At 44.2% G+C, this 17905-nt stretch overlaps 1 protein-coding gene across 1 annotated transcript in view; it reads right to left on the reverse strand.

The window, feature by feature from the left end:
• Positions 1–13945, reverse strand: part of DOCK3 (dedicator of cytokinesis 3) — a 682478-nt gene extending 668533 nt beyond the window's left edge. Inside the window, exon 1 of the mRNA XM_025375707.1 lies at positions 13892–13945. Coding sequence (XP_025231492.1) covers positions 13892–13928 — 37 coding nt within the window. The 5' untranslated portion in view covers positions 13929–13945. The remainder of the gene's footprint in view (positions 1–13891) is intronic.
• Positions 13946–17905: the final 3960 nt, after the last annotated feature.

A 17905-nucleotide genomic window follows, 5' to 3' on the forward strand; every position in this document is an offset into this window, starting at 1 on the left:
CGCCTCCCGGGTTCATGCCATTCTCCTGCCTCAGCCTCCCGAGTAGCTGGGACTACAGGCGGCCGCCACCACAACCAGCTAATTTTTTTTGTATTTTTAGTAGAGACAGGGTTTCACCATGTTAGCCAGGATGGTCTCGATCTCCTGACCTCGTGATCTACCCACCTCGGCCTCCCAAAGTGCTGGGATTACAGGCATGAGCCACCGCACTGGCCTTTTTTGTTTGTTTGTTTGTTTTTGAGACAGAGTCTCGCTCTGTTGTCCAGGTTGGAGTGCAGTGGCACAATCTCGGCTCACTGCAGCCTCCACCTGCCAGATTCAAACGATCCTCCTACCTCAGCCTTCCCAGGAGCTGGGATTACAGGTGCATGCCACCATGCCCAGCTAATTTTTGTATTTTCAGTAGAGATGGGGTTTCACCATGTTGGCCAGGCTGGTCTCAAACTCCTGACCTCAGGTGATCCACCTGCCTTGGCCTCCCAAAGTGCTGGGATTATAGTTGTGAGTCACCACACTCGGCCAGCAGAGATTTTAAAAGAGACTGAGCCAGGGCCTTCTTTCTTCCAGCTGGTGCATGATCACCTATCTCAGCTTTCAAAAGAGTCTGAGCATTATTTCCAAACCACAAAAGGCCCCCAAACTGGGAAGGAATAAATCCACGACCCATTTGTGAATAAACCAGGTGAACTGACTTTGTGCGCGCTAGAAGAGGATCAACTGCTTGAGATTAGAAATGACGGTAGCCTTAATAGTATGCTTGGGACAACTTCAAATCTCCATACATTCTGGATTAGAGTCAAGGTAGAATATCCTGAGATTTCCACAAAAGCACTGAAAAGCCTGCTTCCATTTCCAACATCTTATTTTTGTGCAGCAGAGTTTTCTGGAGTGATGGCAACCAAAGCGAGACTAAGACATTGACTAGACATAAGCAACACACTTCTGGTGTCACTGTCTTCCGTCACCCCCAGATGGGACCATCTAGTTGCAGGAAAACAAGTTCAGGGCTCCCGTTGATTCTGCATCATGGTGAGTTGTATAGTTATTTCATTATACATTTCAATGTAATAAAAATAGAAATAAAGTACACAATAAATGTAGTGCACTTGAATCATCCCAAAACCATCCCCTCATCCTGTCCATGGAAAAACTACGTTCCATAAAACTAGCCCCTGGTGTCAAAAAGGTTGGGGACTGCTGTATAAAGGATTACTATCCAAAAAATATAAAGAACTCCTATAACTCAACAACAAAAAACCAAACAACTCAATTAGAAAATGGGCAAGGCTTTGGAGATGCCACTGCCCCTGAAAGCTCCCTGCCACCAGCCATGGTCAACCCCACCATGCTCTAGGCCATGGACAGCCCCTGAGCCACGTGTCCTTTGAGCTGTTTGCAGACAAAGTTCCAAAGACAGCAGAAAACTTTCACGCTGCAACCACTGGAGAAAAACGATTTGGTAATAAGGGTTCCTGCTTTCATATAAATATTCCAGAGTTTTTGTGTCAGGGTGGTGACTTAACACACCATAATGGTGTGGCAATTTTCATAATGGTGTGGCAACATCCATAGGAAAAACTAGCAATTTTCCTATGGATGTCAGCGAGGAAGAAACAAATATCCCTGTATTAATGTCATAACCATCGTAATCACTTGTCTGTATTAATAATGTCAAATCACCAGAAACTCAGTTAAACAATTGATACTCAAGAAGCAGAACTGGTAGTAGGGGACCTTTTACTTTTGTCATGCTTGAGGATTTACTCCTCTCAAGCATGTATCAATTTTGAAATTTTTCTTTTTTTTTTTTTTTTTTTTTTTTGAGACGAAGTCTCACTCTGTCGCCCAGGCTGGATTGCAGTGGCGCGATCTCTGCTCTCACTGCAAGCTCCGCCTCCCGGGTTCACGCCATTCTCCTGCCTCAGCCTCCCATGTAGCTGGGACTACAGGCGCCCGCCACCGCGCCCGGCTAATTTTTGTATTTTTAGTAGAGACGGGGTTTCACCGTGTTAGCCAGGATGGTCTCGATCTCCTGACCTCGTGATCCGCCTGTCTGGGACTCCCAAAGTGCTGGAATTACAGGCGTGAGCCACCGAGCCCAGCCAAAATTTTTCAAAATGCAAATCTGCGGAGGAAATAATGCCCTATTATAACAAAGATGCAGAAAACAAGTACTCTCACTGTCCTGGAGGGCAATCTGGCAACAGTTAATTTCAAACAACTAACTGCTCAAAAGTAGGAAAATAAGTAAAGGACAGTATATATGTATTACAGAACGGCAGTCTTAAAAGAGTGAAGAATCCAGATATAAGAACATGTTCAAAATACAATAGATTTAAAATAAAAGTAGATCATAAGACAATATAAGCAGTACGGTTCCAAATTTATTTTAAATGCCTACTTAAATGTATATACAAAAATAAAAAAATAAAAAGATATGCCAATATGTTGAGAGGTACTGTCCGGGTAACGAAAATAAGACATCACCTTTATGTTCTTTTTTGTATGTTTTTCTGTATTTACTGACATTTCTGTAATGATATATATGTTATGTAATCAGAAGGAAATGTTACACAGGAAAATAAAAAGCTCAAATGTATTCAAGATACTGAATTCACAATATAGGAAAGACTAAATATGTCATATTTTAGAAAAAATTCTAACAAAAATAGACAAAATCTTTTCTTGGTGCTCTTAAAGGTTTAACCTTGAATTCCCTGGAAAAGTCACTCATCCAAAACACAGCATTCCCCAAAGATGTCAAACAAAAGAGGTATTGTCAGGATAAGTTCAAACTGCATCCCAATTACCTGCTGTAAGACTTCTGGATCACTGTTGTGATGACTGTGAAACTGGAGGTGAGAGAGAGGGATTCATACCGGAACCCTAAGGCTCCCACTCAAAATCTGTCATTTGAACTTAGCCATAGGCACTAAACCTCTCTAACAGGCTCAAGAAAGAGAAAGGGGGCCGGGCGCGGTGGCTCAAGCCTGTAATCCCAGCACTTTGGGAGGCCGAGGCGGGTGGATCACGAGGTCAGGAGATCGAGACCATCCTGGCTAACATGGTGAAACCCCGTCTCTACTAAAAATACAAAAAACTAGCCGGGCGTGGTGGCGGGCGCCTGTAGTCCCAGCTACTCGGAGGCTGAGGCAGGAGAATGGCGTGAACCTGGGAGGCGGAGCTTGCAGTGAGCCCAGATCGCGCCACTGCACTCCAGCCTGGGTGACAGAGCGCAAGACTCCGTCTCAAAAAAAATAAAATAAAATAAAATAAAATAAAAGAAAGAGAAAGGGCAAGAGAAAAAAAGAAGTATACTCATGACGTCACAAATTTCTAACAATCAAATATTATTACGTTTACAGCCTGCCTTTTAAAATACCATCAGGATTAATAAAACAAAATAAAATTCTTCACTAGGTTGGATTCTTAATAATTAAGCATTCACCAGTCACTCACTATGAACTAGGTCCTGATGATACAAACATGAAGACAAAGTTCCTTATCCTCAGTCCCTGAGGCAGAGATGCAATTAAGCATGATCAAAAAGGCTAAATGCCATACTAGAGGTTGGTACCAACTGCAGTAGAAGCAGCAATGCTTATTTATATCAGGCAGAGTGGGAAAAGGCATAAAAAAGAGACGACATTTGAGCTTTTTCAGTTAACATTCCCCAAGCAGAGAAAGGGAATCATGGGATTCCAATGATATAACAACACCCTGAGCAAAGCAATAAAGGTAGGAACATTATAGCCCTGTCTGGAAAAGGGTAAGTTGCCCAGCATATCTAGAGCACAGAAAATGCGGAGAGAGACTGGGCACAGTGGCTCACGCCTGTAATCCCAACACTCTGGGAGGTCAAGGCAGGCAGATCACTTGAGGTCAGGAGTTCAAGACCAGCCAAGAGAAGAGGGAAGAGGGGAGAGGGGAAAGGGGAGAGGGGAGATGGGAAAGGGGAAAGGGGAGAGGGGAGAAGGGAGAGGGGAGAGGGAAGAGGGGAGAGGGAAGAGGGGAGAGGGGAGAGGGAGGGGGGTCGGGAAGAGGAGAGCAGGGAGGGGAAGGAGAGGAGGGGAGGGGAGAGAAAATGTAGAGAAAATGTCAGAAACAAAACTCTGAGAAAAGTTTAGTGCCACCCTTCCTCCTGTACAGGAAGACGAAAATGAAGTTAACATCTTTTCAAAGCTGATATTTCTTTCTCATTCCCCATGCCTTAGTAAGTCCACACAGACCTTTTAGTAGCATCTTTGCCCCTTGTTAAAACACCGTAGCCATGAACTAAGGCTAAGGAGCCCATCCTAACCCCAAACATTATCAAGTTCACAAAGGTGGCACAGCTGGCACTATCAAAAAATGTTCACACAGATAATCTGCATTCAAATCACAACACTGCAAACACTACTTGTTTATACACTAGACATAATTTCTCCCTAGGACAATAAAATTTTCTTCCTCTCCTGTCCAACCCTTTTTATTCTTTTTTTTTTTTTTTTTTTGAGGAGTCTCACTCTGTCGTCAAGTTGGAGTGCAGTGGCGTGATCTCAGCTCACTACAAGCTCCGCCTCCCAGGTTCACGCCATTCTCCTGCCTCAGCCTCCCGAGTAGCTTGGACTACAGGCACCCGCCACCACGCCCGGCTAATTTCTTCTATTTTTTACTAGAGACAGGGTTTCACCATACTAGCCAGGATGGTCTCGATCTCCTAACCTCGTGATCCGCCTGCCTCAGCCTCCCAGAGTGCTGGGATTACAGGCTTGAGCCACCACGCTCGGCCCTGTCCAACATTTTTATTAACCACTTGGAAAAACATAGAAGACAAACTGTGTAAAGGTTCAAAGAAAATATAGTAATATCTTGGATCACAAACTTAAGCTTCAAAAAGATTTGACAGGTTGTACTCATGAGCCAAATACAGTGGTTAAAATGTTTTTTTTTGTTTTTTTTTTTTTTGAGACGGAGTCTCGCTCTGTCGCCCAGGCTGGAGTGCAGTGGCCGGATCTCAGCTCACTGCAAGCTCCGCCTCCCGGGTTCCCGCCATTCTCCTGCCTCAGCCTCCCGAGTAGCTGGGACTACAGGCGCCCACAACCGCGCCCGGCTAATTTTTTGTATTTTTAGTAGAGACGAGGTTTCACCGTGGTCTCGATCTCCTGACCTTGTGATCCGCCCGCCTCGGCCTCCCAAAGTGCTGGGATTACAGGCGTGAGCCACCGCGCCCGGCTAACAGAAATAGAGGACTACGTGCTCGCAAACCAGACGTTCCCGATATGTCCTGCTCTTGCAAACGAAGCAGGGCGTTCCCGATAAGTCCTGCTCTTGCAAACGAAGCGGGGCTTCCTTCCCTACAAACAGGGAGGACAAAGGAGCCAGCTGCAAACAGCAGACCCTGGGGGCTTGTTTATGTGTAAACATCTTGAAAATCCAGAAAGTCAGGGAAACGTCAGAAAAACAACAATGTGTCTTGTAACTTGGCAACATTCCACAAACGACTGTATAAAATAAAGCAGAGCACACCATTCGGGGCGGCCGCCATGTTTGTCTTGTCTTGTGTTGTCTTGTGTGTTCATTCCTTTGTTTAGGAAACACGTGGACCCCAACAAATATTGTTTAAATGAAACTAAAATTTTACATTTCTGTTTAATATCATACAAGTTCAGGATGGACGGGATATAGCTTGACCTCAGTTCATATAAAATAAAACTTAGAGTTATCATTTCAGTATCAGCAATTAGTGTGAAATGGCAGCTCAGAAGTCTCTAAAAATCAGTCTTTATATCACATTAACAAAAATGTCCAATTCAGTGCTACAAATACGTGTGTAAAACCTTCTGCATGCCTGGTTCTGAGGTGCATCGGCCAAGAATACAAAGACCCGCCAGGTGCGGTGGCTCACGCCTGTAGTCCCAACACTTGGGAGGATCACGGAGTCTTACTCTGTCACCCAGGCTGGAGTGCAAGGGTGCGATCTCGGCTCACTGCAACCTCTGCCTCCCAGGTTCAAGCGATTCTCCTGCCTCAGCCTCCCGAGTAGCTGGGATTACAGGCGTGCACCACTACACCCAGCTAATTTTTGTATTTTTAGCAGAGGTGGGGTTTCATCATGTTGACCAGGCTGGTCTCAAACTCCTGACCTCAAGGGATCCACCCACCTAGGCCTCCCAAAGTGCTGGGAATACAGACATGAGCCACTGCGCCTGGCCCAAGATAACAATTTTAAATGTATTTTTTTATTGTAGGTCATAGTCAAAAGTTGGAAAGACATTGGTCTAATGAACAGGATAAAGTATACACATCACTATAAACTACAAAGTATAACAGGATTTAACAGAATAAAATATATCTGGTTGGAGAAAGAGAGGGGTAGGGCCAAGAATCTAGGAAAGGATTTACAGAGATAACAATATATGAGAGAAGTCTTGGCAGGCTGGAAATAATTTAAGAAATAAAGACATGGGGGAAAGGCACTCTATGTAGAAGGAACAATATGAACAAAGACATGATGCAGCAAATAAGTGTTTAATGGTCCTGGGACATGGCAGCACTGGTTATAAGTTAAGCACAAACAGAAGAACCTGAGGAAAGTTCAGTTTGGCTAACGTGTAAAGTATTAACAAGTCAGTGGATGAGGCTGAACATGCACATCTGAACCATAACATGAAAGTGTTGGATACATGATAAACCATGAATGCTAGCTATTCCAACTAGTCTTAGCTCTGGGGCCTTAAACCATATTATCTCTAAGATTTCTTAGAGTTCTAAAATTTATGACTTACTGAAGAGCTATGATATAAGTTATTTATATGCAGGCACAGAACAAGGACTTATAAGAAACTACAGGGATTCATTACTCTACCCAATAAGAAAGAATGTTCTCATTACAGCTAACAATAAAATGGGCTGTCCCAAAAAGTAGTGAGGGCACTGGCAATAGATATGTTTGAATATAGGCCAAATACATATCTGTTGAAGGTATGGTACTAAATCAGTACTATCAAGTTCTGTGTTTATCACACTCTAATTCTTCTATCATGTTGGTTCTCACTTATTAGCAAGAGCTCATGAATGAGTTCCAAAGGGAGAGGGAGAATCATATTGAAGTAGGAGGATGGGATTTTATTCCATTGTAGATAAGCAGGAAAATGGGAAGCTTCTGAATGACATTTCCCAACATAGTAATTATCTTTACTAGAGTATCCTAAGGTGTGATATAGCAAATCAACTGCAAGTACTTAGCTAAAATAATTTGGTGATGTACAAAAAAAAAATTTTAAGGTTTTAAGAGCTAAAATATGTGAAAAAAAATACTTGCTTTTCCAGGCAAAAGCTGTCAAAAGGGGGTATGCAAACATTTAAATGCATAATCATCAACAGGTTTGGTTTGTTCATTACAATAAAAGCATAACATTGGAATTAAAATCCTAATATAGCATATCCAATAATGCTCACATATTGGGAATAATTTCAGATCATTCTTAAAGAATAAAGACACAAAAATTTTAAAAAATTCAAAATACAAGCTATTAAAAATTAAAATTTAGCACCAATATAAAAATATGGTATGAAGATAAAGTAGTTTCAAACTCAATGACCATTCTTTTGAGACTGTCCTGCTTCAGAATGCGTCTAATACTACACAGAAATAGGTGCCATGTTTACAATTTAGCTTAATGTTTCTAAATCATAGTCTAATACTGCATGATAAAATGAACTAGAAATCTGAAGTCTACTGAATAGATTTAAGATGATTAAAAACTTAAACATAAGACCCAAAACTATAAAACTACTAAAAGAAAACATAGGGAAAATGCTTCAGGACATTCATCTAGGCAAAGATTTTATGACTAAGACCTCAAAAGCACAGGCGACAAAAACAAAAATAGACACATGGGGCTGCATTAAACTAAAAGCTTCTGCACAGCAAAGGAAACAAACAGTAAAGAGACAATCTACAGAATGGGAGAAAATATTTGCAAACTATTTATCTGATAAGGGACTAAAATACAGAATATACAAGGAACTCAACAGCAAAACCAAACAACCCCATTAAAAAGTAGGCGACAGGCCGGGCGCAGTGGCTCAAGCCTGTAACCCCTGCACTTTGGGAGGCTGAGACGGGCGGATCGCGAGGTCAGGAGATCGAGACCATCCTGGCTAACACGGTGAAACCCCGCCTCTACTAAAAAATACAAAAAACTAGCCAGGCGAGGTGGCAGGCGCCTGTAGTCCCAGCTACTCGGGAGGCTGAGGCACGAGAATGGCCTAAACCCAGGAGGCGGAGCTTGCAGTGAGCTGAGATCCAGCCATTGCACTCCGGCCTGGGAGACAAGAGCGAGACTCCATCTCAAAAAAAAAAAAGCAGGCGACAGGCTGGGCACAGTGGCTCATACCTGTAAACCCGCCACTCCTCAGGAGGGAGGGCCTCCTGAGGCCGGGAGCTCAAGACCAGCCTGAGCAAAATAGCAAGACCCCGTCTCTACAAAAAAAAATTTAAAATTAGCTGGGCATGGTGGCATGGAATTGTTGTCCTAGTTACTGGAGAGGACAGCGTGAGCCCAGGAGTTCAAGGTTACCGTGAGCTACAATCATGCCATAGCACACTAGCCTGGGTAACAAAGCAAGACCTCATCTTTTTTAAAAAAAAAAAAAAAAAAAAAAAAGCAGGGCACAGTGGCTCACGTCTGTAATCCCAGCACTTTGAGAGGCCAAGGCGGGCAGATCACTTGAGGTCAGGAGCTCGAGACCAGCCTGGCCAATATGGTGAAACCCCGTCTCTACTAAAAATACAAAAAAATTAGCCAGGCGTGGTGGCGCACACCTGTAATCCTAGCTACTCAGAAGGCTGAGACAGAAGAATCACTTGAACCCAGGAAGTGGAGATTGCAGTGAGCCGAGATCACACCACTGCATTCCAGTCTGGGCGTCACAGCAAGACTCTGTCTAAAAAAAAAAAAAAGAAAAGAAAAGAAAAAGAAAAAGGAAAAAAAAGTTTAAAAAGTCCAATACAGAAATAAAATTCCTTAAATGTAACTATCCAGTTTAAATTGAAAACTGTAGAGTATATCTCATCTTTCAAGCCAGAGTCATACTACTGACACATTCCTCTCGGAGGACACAGTGTAATAATACAATCTGTGGCTTAGAATCTCAAAGTTCTACATCCAAATCTCAACTCAGCACTTACTATCTAAAGTACCTTAGATCAGTTACTTAATTTCTCTGAGCTAAAGCTTCTTTCTCATCTGTTTAAAAAAGAGGGGAGAGGCGGTGATATAGTGTAAAGCTCAAGTAGAATCATGAATGTGGAAGTTCCCCATAAACACTAAACAAGACATCAAGCACATCCTCACTTTTCAGAACAAAATAAAGTTATAGGTATATGAAATCTTTCCTACCCCTAGTGGATGATGTCTTTACCTCTAAAGGGGTATTGGGGTCCTTCCAGAGGTTGCAAAGGTTGGGCTTCCCTCACTGAATAAATACCTAAAGAGCACACTGTCTTCAGACAGTGTGAATTCTAGTACATTTACCAACAGATTTACTCAAATTTTGTGAACACTAATTATTTCAGATCTGGTTTCAAGGATCTATTCCCTCCCCACCTTCAGATTATTTTCCTGCAACACAGGATCTTTACAAGTTTCTTTTAAGGACTCAGGGTTCGTTTTTTTTGTTTGTTTGTTTTGGTTTTTTGTTTTTAAGTGCTTTTCTTCCCTATCTGGGGAAACCTAACCAAAAGGAAATTAGGTAAAAATAATGCATAAAATATGCATTACTTTTTAAATAGGAAAAAATATAACATTACAAAACTAAAATGTAAGGTCTTCAGATTGGTAATGAAAAAAATTTTTCATGTTCTACTAAAAGGGATTAAGAAAAAATAAGCAATAAATGCCCTAAATTATTTAAAAATTTGCCTTAGCTGGGCACAGCAGTTCACAGGCATAATCCCAGTGACTCAGGAGGCTGAGATGGGAGGATAACTTGAAGCCAGCAGTTTGAGACAAGCCTGGGCAACATAGCAAGACCATATAACTAAAAAATACTTTTTTAATTAAAATTTTAAAATTAGCCAGGCAAGGCTCGGCATGGTGGCTCACACCTGTAATCCAAGCACTTCGGGAGGCCAAGGCGAGCGGATCATGAGGTCAGGAGATCAAGGCCATCCTGGCTAACACAGTGAAACCCCATCTTTGCTAAAAATACAAAAACAAAATTAGCCGGGCATGGTGGCGGGCACCTGTAGTACCAGCTACTCGGGAGGCTGAGGCAGGAGAATGGCATGAACCCGGGAGGCGGAGCTTGCAGTGAGCCAAGATCATGCCACTGTACTCCAACCTGGACGATAGAGCAAGACTCCATCTCAAAAAAAGGAAAAAAAAATATTAGCCAGGCAAGGTGGTAAACACCTGTAGTCCCAGCTACCTGGGAGGCTGCAGTGGGAAGACTGCTTGAGCCCAGGAGTTCAAGGCTGCAGAGAGCTATGATCTTGCCACTGCCCTCTAGCCTGGATGACAACAGCAGAATCCCATCTCTCAAACAAAAAAAAAACAAAAAAAACAAAAAAATTGCCCATGACAGCAGCAGAATAAACAAGATGACCTGAAGCAGTTTCCACTTCTAAGACGTCAAACTAATACATACATACTCAAACCTTTACCGCTTCTCTATTCAAGGAATTTAATTACAAACATTCTTGTTTTAAAAATTGTTTGGTGTTTGTTGCTCCTGCTGTTGCTCCTGTTAGAGGGTAAGAAAAGTATTTTCTTGGTTTTCGTATTCTACATTTGGTACTTTGGGTACAGTCAGTATAGGGAAAGACAGGTGTTTCACAAAAATAGCTGGATTTTTCTCACCTAATACACTTTAGAGCAGGAAGCTTCTTGGAAAGGTAGAATAAAGAATGGAAGGATGCAGGACTTTCCAAGCATTCATGGCAACAGAAAGGAAAGCAGAGATTCTCTAAGAGGGAAAGAGACATAAGAAGTCAAAACACGGGCGAATGGGTACGGTAAAGAACAGTACCTTACAGTACCAGAGAAAGAAAGCAAGACAGTCAAGTATATCACAAAATACTGCCCACTGCCAAGAAGAAAATTAAGGAAAATATACAATCGTTGAAAGACAAAAAAAAAAGTATTAACAATCTTTGGGATTCAGTTTCTTCATCTGTGATAGTCTTAAGACTACTCTGGGAATCGACATGGGGTTACCTAAGTGAGAGTCCCGGGCACATTGACAGGCCGATCACTGACCCTCCGAAAAGGATAATGTCCTCCCCACTGCCTAAAGTCACTCACAGAATATTATAATGGAAAGGGGAGCTCAGTAATCACCTCATCCTAAATGAATAAACCAAACAATTCAGTCGTGTTATAACCTGTACAGAATTCCTATATTATAAAAAATTTAATAAGATATTACTATAGGATCTCAAAGCCTTACCAATGTCAAATACAAATGAACGGCTGCAGTGGAAAAAAGCCTTTGTACTGCTGCAACAGGAGACTCCTTCCCTCACTAACATCAGGGCAAAAGGAGGCCCTCGAGGCCCTCCTCCACAAATTTCTCCAAACTGGTAGGAAGTTAAGTATAAGGGGTTTCCCTCTCTGCTATATGGTTATAGGTTGACAAACAGAAACAGAAATCTGTGCTCCAACTTAGTCATAAAAATCAAAGTTGAAACTCAAACATTTTCTCACAGGAAAATGATAATGGTTAAATTTTCAAGCTAGCCCTCATAGCAATTAAATGATGCAGCAAAAATGCCATTTTAATTGACTATTTTTCTCATAAGTATAATGAATAAGCTACTTCATAAAGCGGATTTTATGAAAAGGTCTAGAAGTGTAGCCCTAACATCCTTATGGAAAAAAAAAAAAATTGTGTCCTGAGTTTTAAACAATTTACACAAAAACTTTTAGATCATAACTAAGGAGGGGACAGTAGAAGACTGTGAGATAAACAGGGAGAGAGTTGCTTGGTTTGGTAGAAAAGGCATCTAAATTATACTAAACCACAGCTGCTATGAAAACGTCTTCAGTGTAACTGTCTCTCTCATTTAGCAAGCATTTAAGCTCTGCCCTGAGCCCAATGCAGTGGCCTCCCAAAGGGAGTAACAATTTTTCTAAAGCTAAACACACAGTCCTAGGAATGCAAGAATTCCGTTGCATCTTGCTGGGTAAATCACACACCAAATCTTAGTGCTTTCAGATTCACATGTACCTATCTTGATTACCTTGCATTGGCTCTGTCTCAGAACTAACACACTTAGTGTTATTAGTCTAAATACTAAGGGGAAAAGAAGAAACTAACGCTTATTAAGCATTCCGCATGTTCTCATTTCACTTTCACAACCCTGTAAGATAGGTAAACATTATCCCCAATTTATACATTAAGAAAATGATGTTAAATTACTTGCCCACACCACCAGTAAAGAGAAGCTAGGACTCTGAATTCCACTTTGTTCACTATTCAAGGGCTCCTCCCCACCCCAAAAAAAGGGCTCCTTTCCCCTCCAAAAAAATCAATCATAGGGTGCCACTGAAGAGTTGACCACTCACATTAATTACTTGTTATTCTAGTTCAGCAGTTCTGGGAGCGAGTTATGAAGAAGATAAACCACCAATTCCTCATTTCACAGAATCAATTCAGTATTCAGGGAATACTCTAAGGGGTAAAATGTCCTTAGAGGTGAATCCTAGCTCTTCGCATCATTTCCCAATTCCTTCTCAATAGAGACTCTAGGACCAGAGCTCCCGTTATCACCTCCATCCTAGCATAGCTAATTGTTTCACAAAGTTTCCTTTTAAAACAAGGCTTTCTACCAGAATAGAAGACCTCTCTGCTGGTCCTCAAATTTAAATAAATTTCATTTTCACACGATAACCTGCCTAATAGCATTCCAAAACACTCGTTACCACCGCAGTTTCAAGTTATTTGGTAGTGAACTGTGAACTAAATCTTGACTAAATTGCAGTAAAGATGGGAAACAAAAATCTGTTTAGACAGATTTCCTATCTAAAATTTTCCATTACGAGCTTAGGAAAAACAAAACCTGTACACTCAACATTTTAAATCTGTTTCTAACTGAACAAGATGATAGGTGATGCAATGAGGCTTAACTCTATCATGTAATTGACACAAAAAACTAAAATTGTAAAACATTCAATACTTTAAATTACTGAATATTCTTTTTAAAGAAGTAGAATACTGTAAGAGTTATTTAGCTTCTGGAGTTTAACACTTATAACAGATAAAAAAAGGTTTCTAAGAGGAATAGGGTCTCAACTGAAAACAGGTTTAAAAAAAAAAAAAAAACCCGTGTCTATAAAACATCTAAACATTAATACATGTCCAAAAACATTTCCCATTGTAAAGTATTATTTCTAATACTAACGGCAAAACAAAACAGATGAAACATTTGCAGTCAAATGTCCAAATTTTTGAACTGAGAAAATGATGTCAACGTTTTTCATCCGTTTAAGGTTCCAGACCAAAAATAAACAGCCACCGGGTTCATCAATTCAGGTGCGGAAACTCATTAAAATTGAGCTTCTGGAGCGAAAAAAACATATTACCAGAATTTGGCTTCTCGGGTAAAATTGCCCGTGGCCCACACCAGAAACCTCGGGCAACTGCCCGGTCCTTGCCCACCCCTCCCGCGGACCGCACCTGCCAAGGCCGCACCGCCAGCGCCCCCTGCCGCCCTCTCTGCATAGAGACCCGCGCCCACCCCCGCACCCGCACCCGCACCCGCCCCCACCCCGCGCTAGCCCGGCGCCGAGGCCGCGCAGCCTGCGGGCAGGGGCGGGGGCGAGAGGATGCGAATCCAGGCGGGGCCGGGAGCTGGGCGCGTCCCTCAGAACCCCAGTCAAGGCCAGGCCGGAGCCTCACCTACCTACGCCGTATTTCTCCTCCTCCGTGGGGGTCCACATGACCGTGCCGGGCGCGGCCCCGCGGGCGCGGCAACCGGGCGACAACGCGGCGGAGACGGCCGCGGGCCCGGCTGTGGCGCACCGCGAGTCGAGGCGGGGACGGTCAGGCGGCGCGGGGCAGTGGGCGGCGCATCCCTCACAGGCCGTCCGGGATGCCGCCGCCACCCCCTCCACGTCTGGACCGCGAGGCTCCGCGGGTGGCCCAGCAGCCCCTGGCGGCGCGGGCGAAGGCTCGCCACCTGTCCTTCGCCGCTGCTCCCGTGCCGCCGCTTGCTTCCTCACAGCTCCGCCGCCGGGCTCCCGGCGCCGCCGCGGCTCGGCTCGCCCCAGCGGGCTCGCAGGACGCCCGCGCATGCGCCACTCCCTGCCGCGCAGGGGCTCGCGCTGCCCGGGCTCGCGCCGTCCCGAGCCCGCGCGCGAATCCACGCGCCGCTGCTGCGCGCCAGCGGAGGGAAATCCGCGAGAAGCGATTGGACTGCCCGGCCCCGGACTGGCTTTTTCGCTGGTCTGGGGCCCTCAGCTGCAGCAAACTCCGGAGGGGGCGAGGCCAGTCAGGTGGGCGACTCCCTCTACCCAGACTCCAGACTCGCTTCCGCTTCCAGTGCCTCCTGCCTGCGCCCGGAGATGGCCAAAGGCCTCCTGCTCGGAGAGGGGAGATCTGGAAAAGGAGGAGACGACACCATTTTCAGACCCATCCCAGTGTCACCCACAGTGCTGTCGGAAAGGTCCCCGGAGCCACCCTGTGCATTCCCAGGGTCCGCAGGGTGGAGTCGCCACGAGGGAACTAGGTGGGGTGCACTCGTGGCCGTCTCTCCTGGATACCCTCTGGGCTGAGGCCGCTGACACCTAGGTTCTTGCTTCTCTAAGTTGGCCTGAGTGGTGAATGTTTGGGGCCAGAACAATCACAGCTGCCTTGCTAGTAAAGAAGCACTTCATTGGGCCCTTCAGGTTCCTACCCAGGACACGGCCTCTGCTGCTCCTGGGTGTCTGCCTCCCTTGGGGCCCTAAGTACAGACTCCTACGGGAAACTCCTCCTCTCTCTCCTCCCTAAGAATCCATTCATTCTGATGCCTGTAAATGTCACCTTGTGACCCCCAAGTCAACCACTTACCAAAGACCATGAACTGCAGAACTTCTCCTTTACACCTACATTTGGACCACATGCCCTAATCCCAGCAGATTTGCCCATCTCTGTCACTAGCACTACTAAGTCAAAACCCTAGTGTCATCCTTCACTAGCGCTCTCAGACACTCCCACAACCTTCAAAGTCCAGCTCAGCCCCTCACCTCCAAGAAGCCTGCCCTGACCCATAGGCTCCTTTCCTTCTTTGTCTGGAATTGGAGCTATGTTCAATTTGTCTTATTTCCCTTATAAGACTGTCAGCTCCCAGAAGGCAAGCTCCAGGCTAAAATCATCTTTCTAACCCCTCACCACCAACCCAGCACCTGGTGTATAGTTGTTGCATGGGAAGCCAGACTAGTACAAGAATATCTTGTAATCAACAGATCTTGATTCTTCCTTCAAAGTGTCATTATTGGTAACTCCTCCCAGGCCTGATTGTGCTCTCCTGGGTTATGGCCACCCCTTTCCACCTTCCGATCTTTAGGCTCCTCCCCTCACTAATCATAGCTGCCCACTCCTGCCCAGAAAATGTCTGTTCTGTGAATGATAGAATTTCTCAATAGCCAGATACACTTCTATTTAGGGGTAGCAGGGATGTCCAACAACATAACAAAAGAGCTAACCGTCCGAGAAGACAGACCCCTCCCCAGTGGCCACCATGGAAGTATGCTATGGAATGAAGCCACATTCTTACAGAACTCTCCAGGGAGCTAGTCAACAAGTGGGGCTAAGCTACGCAGGCCTTCGGGGAACAACCTTAAAGCTCTTATTTCATCCTCTAAGTTCACTCCCTTGTCTGCTGTATGTGATGACAGTCACAGAGCCTAGGGCCAGTTTTTCCAAAGTTTATACTCTTGTTCCCAGTCTGAATCCATCTTAGATTATGGCTTTCCCAGATGAAGAAAATTCTCCATGATTGCACACCTCAGCTCCAGGGTGGAAGGGCATTAAACCCAACCAGGGAAGGGAAAAGAAGGGACCAAAGTGAGAAGGAAGGGACTTAGTAAGCCTGGACTCCTACACTCTTGCTATTTGTATAAATTTAGATTGCGTGAGTTCAAGCAAAAGGGCATAGCACACATTGGCCTTCAGCAGGACCGTGCACCTGCTCTCTTATCCCCCTAGCATCTGCTCTGATCCTTTCCTTCCTCAGGCTTCCAGTCCACTCAACACACAACACACACACACTCTCCCAGCATATGAGCTACCTTCCAGCTTGCCTCTGAAAATCAAGACCCTCAGCATAGTAACCTTCCCTCCTCTCCAATCGCTCTGCTTTGTGTTCTCGCCACCACCAGGCTCACTACCTACTGCTTCTCAGGATCCTCAACTATCATTGCCCTGTCTCCCATTTTCACCCTGACCTGCTCCATAGACTCCTTCTGCAGTCCTAGGAAGACCTGCCCTGTTGGTACCCTCATCCCCCCATTTCCTCTCTTCCTCCTCTCTCCATCTGACTACAAAGGAGAATCATCCACTCCAGATCCTTTTATTTCAATGTAATTCATTTGATTCTCAGCACCTGAAGGTCTGCATTCTGACACTATCACCTCCTGGAAACTACTTTCCCAGAATTTCCCAGGGCCATCCCAACTTCAGACCATTGCCTGGTTCTGGCTGGGCTTTTGCATACAGTTTCCCTCAATTCGTGTCCTCTAGTCTTGAAACCCACACATCTGCATCATCCTCCAAGAGCTGTCTCAGGGCCACTTTCCTGAGGAAGACTTCCCCAACTGCCATTAGTTCAGCTGGATTTTTCACACCCATTATGTCCTTTCCTGTAGCACTTACTCATTCCACCCTTCTCCAAGAAATCAAATGGGTCTGCTTCTCACATTGGCAAACATCTGTTTTCTTCTTCAGTGACAAGGATTGTTCTTCAATTATTTTTACCTTACACAGAGACTAACATAGTGCCTACCACCTAACATGAATTTAACATACAGTCTTGGGTGAATGATCTCCCTGTATGTTTTCTGAGACCATAATGAAAACTGAGATATTTACCTCAGCAAGTCACAAATCTGCAAACTCAGAAACTCTAATTAATTAAATTTCTTTGTTATAGACATATTGGTTTTAATTAAAAATTCATTGCAATGTCTTATTGAGTAGCTATATAAAAGATAAATATGATAGAGCAATTTATCTAAGAAACAAAGTATGCAAACAGTTTGACTTATGTCACTGTTACTTTTAGGTTTAACTCATTACCTTAGATGATAAATTGCAACTCGATGAGCAAGAAAGGAATCAAGTTTTCTACAGGAAATTCGTCAAGACTGGTGGCTGTTAAAAACAGCCTATAACCGCCGGGCGCGGTGGCTCACGCCTGTAATCCCAGCACTTTGGGAGGCCAAGGCAGGCGAATCATGAGATCAGGAGATCGAGACCATCCTGGCTAACACGGTGAAACCCCATCTCTACTAAAAATGCAAAAAATTAGCCGGGCATGGCGGTGGGCGCCTGTAGTCCCAGCTACTCGGGAGACTGAGGCAGGAGAATGGTGTGAACCCGGGAGGCGGAGCTTGCAGTGAGCCGAGATTGCGCCACTGCACTCCAACCTGGGTGACAGAGCGAGACTCCGTCTCAAAAAAATAAAATAAAATAAAATAAAGCCTATAACCAAACAAATTTTATAAATGATTTACAAGAAATGCAGACAGCATCATCTTTTTCTCTTAGAGTTTAAGTTGATCAATAATTTTTTATCACGAGCGAACTCCATAACGGTAAATCCCCCATCACCTTTGGTGAATGATACTGGCCCTTTGCAAAGCTCGATGAGATACACTTCTAATCTTCTCTCCTTGTTTTCTGCTGCCTGGAGAATCACACAGCAGCACTTAAGGAG

The sequence above is a fragment of the Theropithecus gelada genome, chromosome 2, assembly GCF_003255815.1.
Source record: "Theropithecus gelada isolate Dixy chromosome 2, Tgel_1.0, whole genome shotgun sequence".
Lineage (NCBI taxonomy): Eukaryota > Metazoa > Chordata > Mammalia > Primates > Cercopithecidae > Theropithecus > Theropithecus gelada.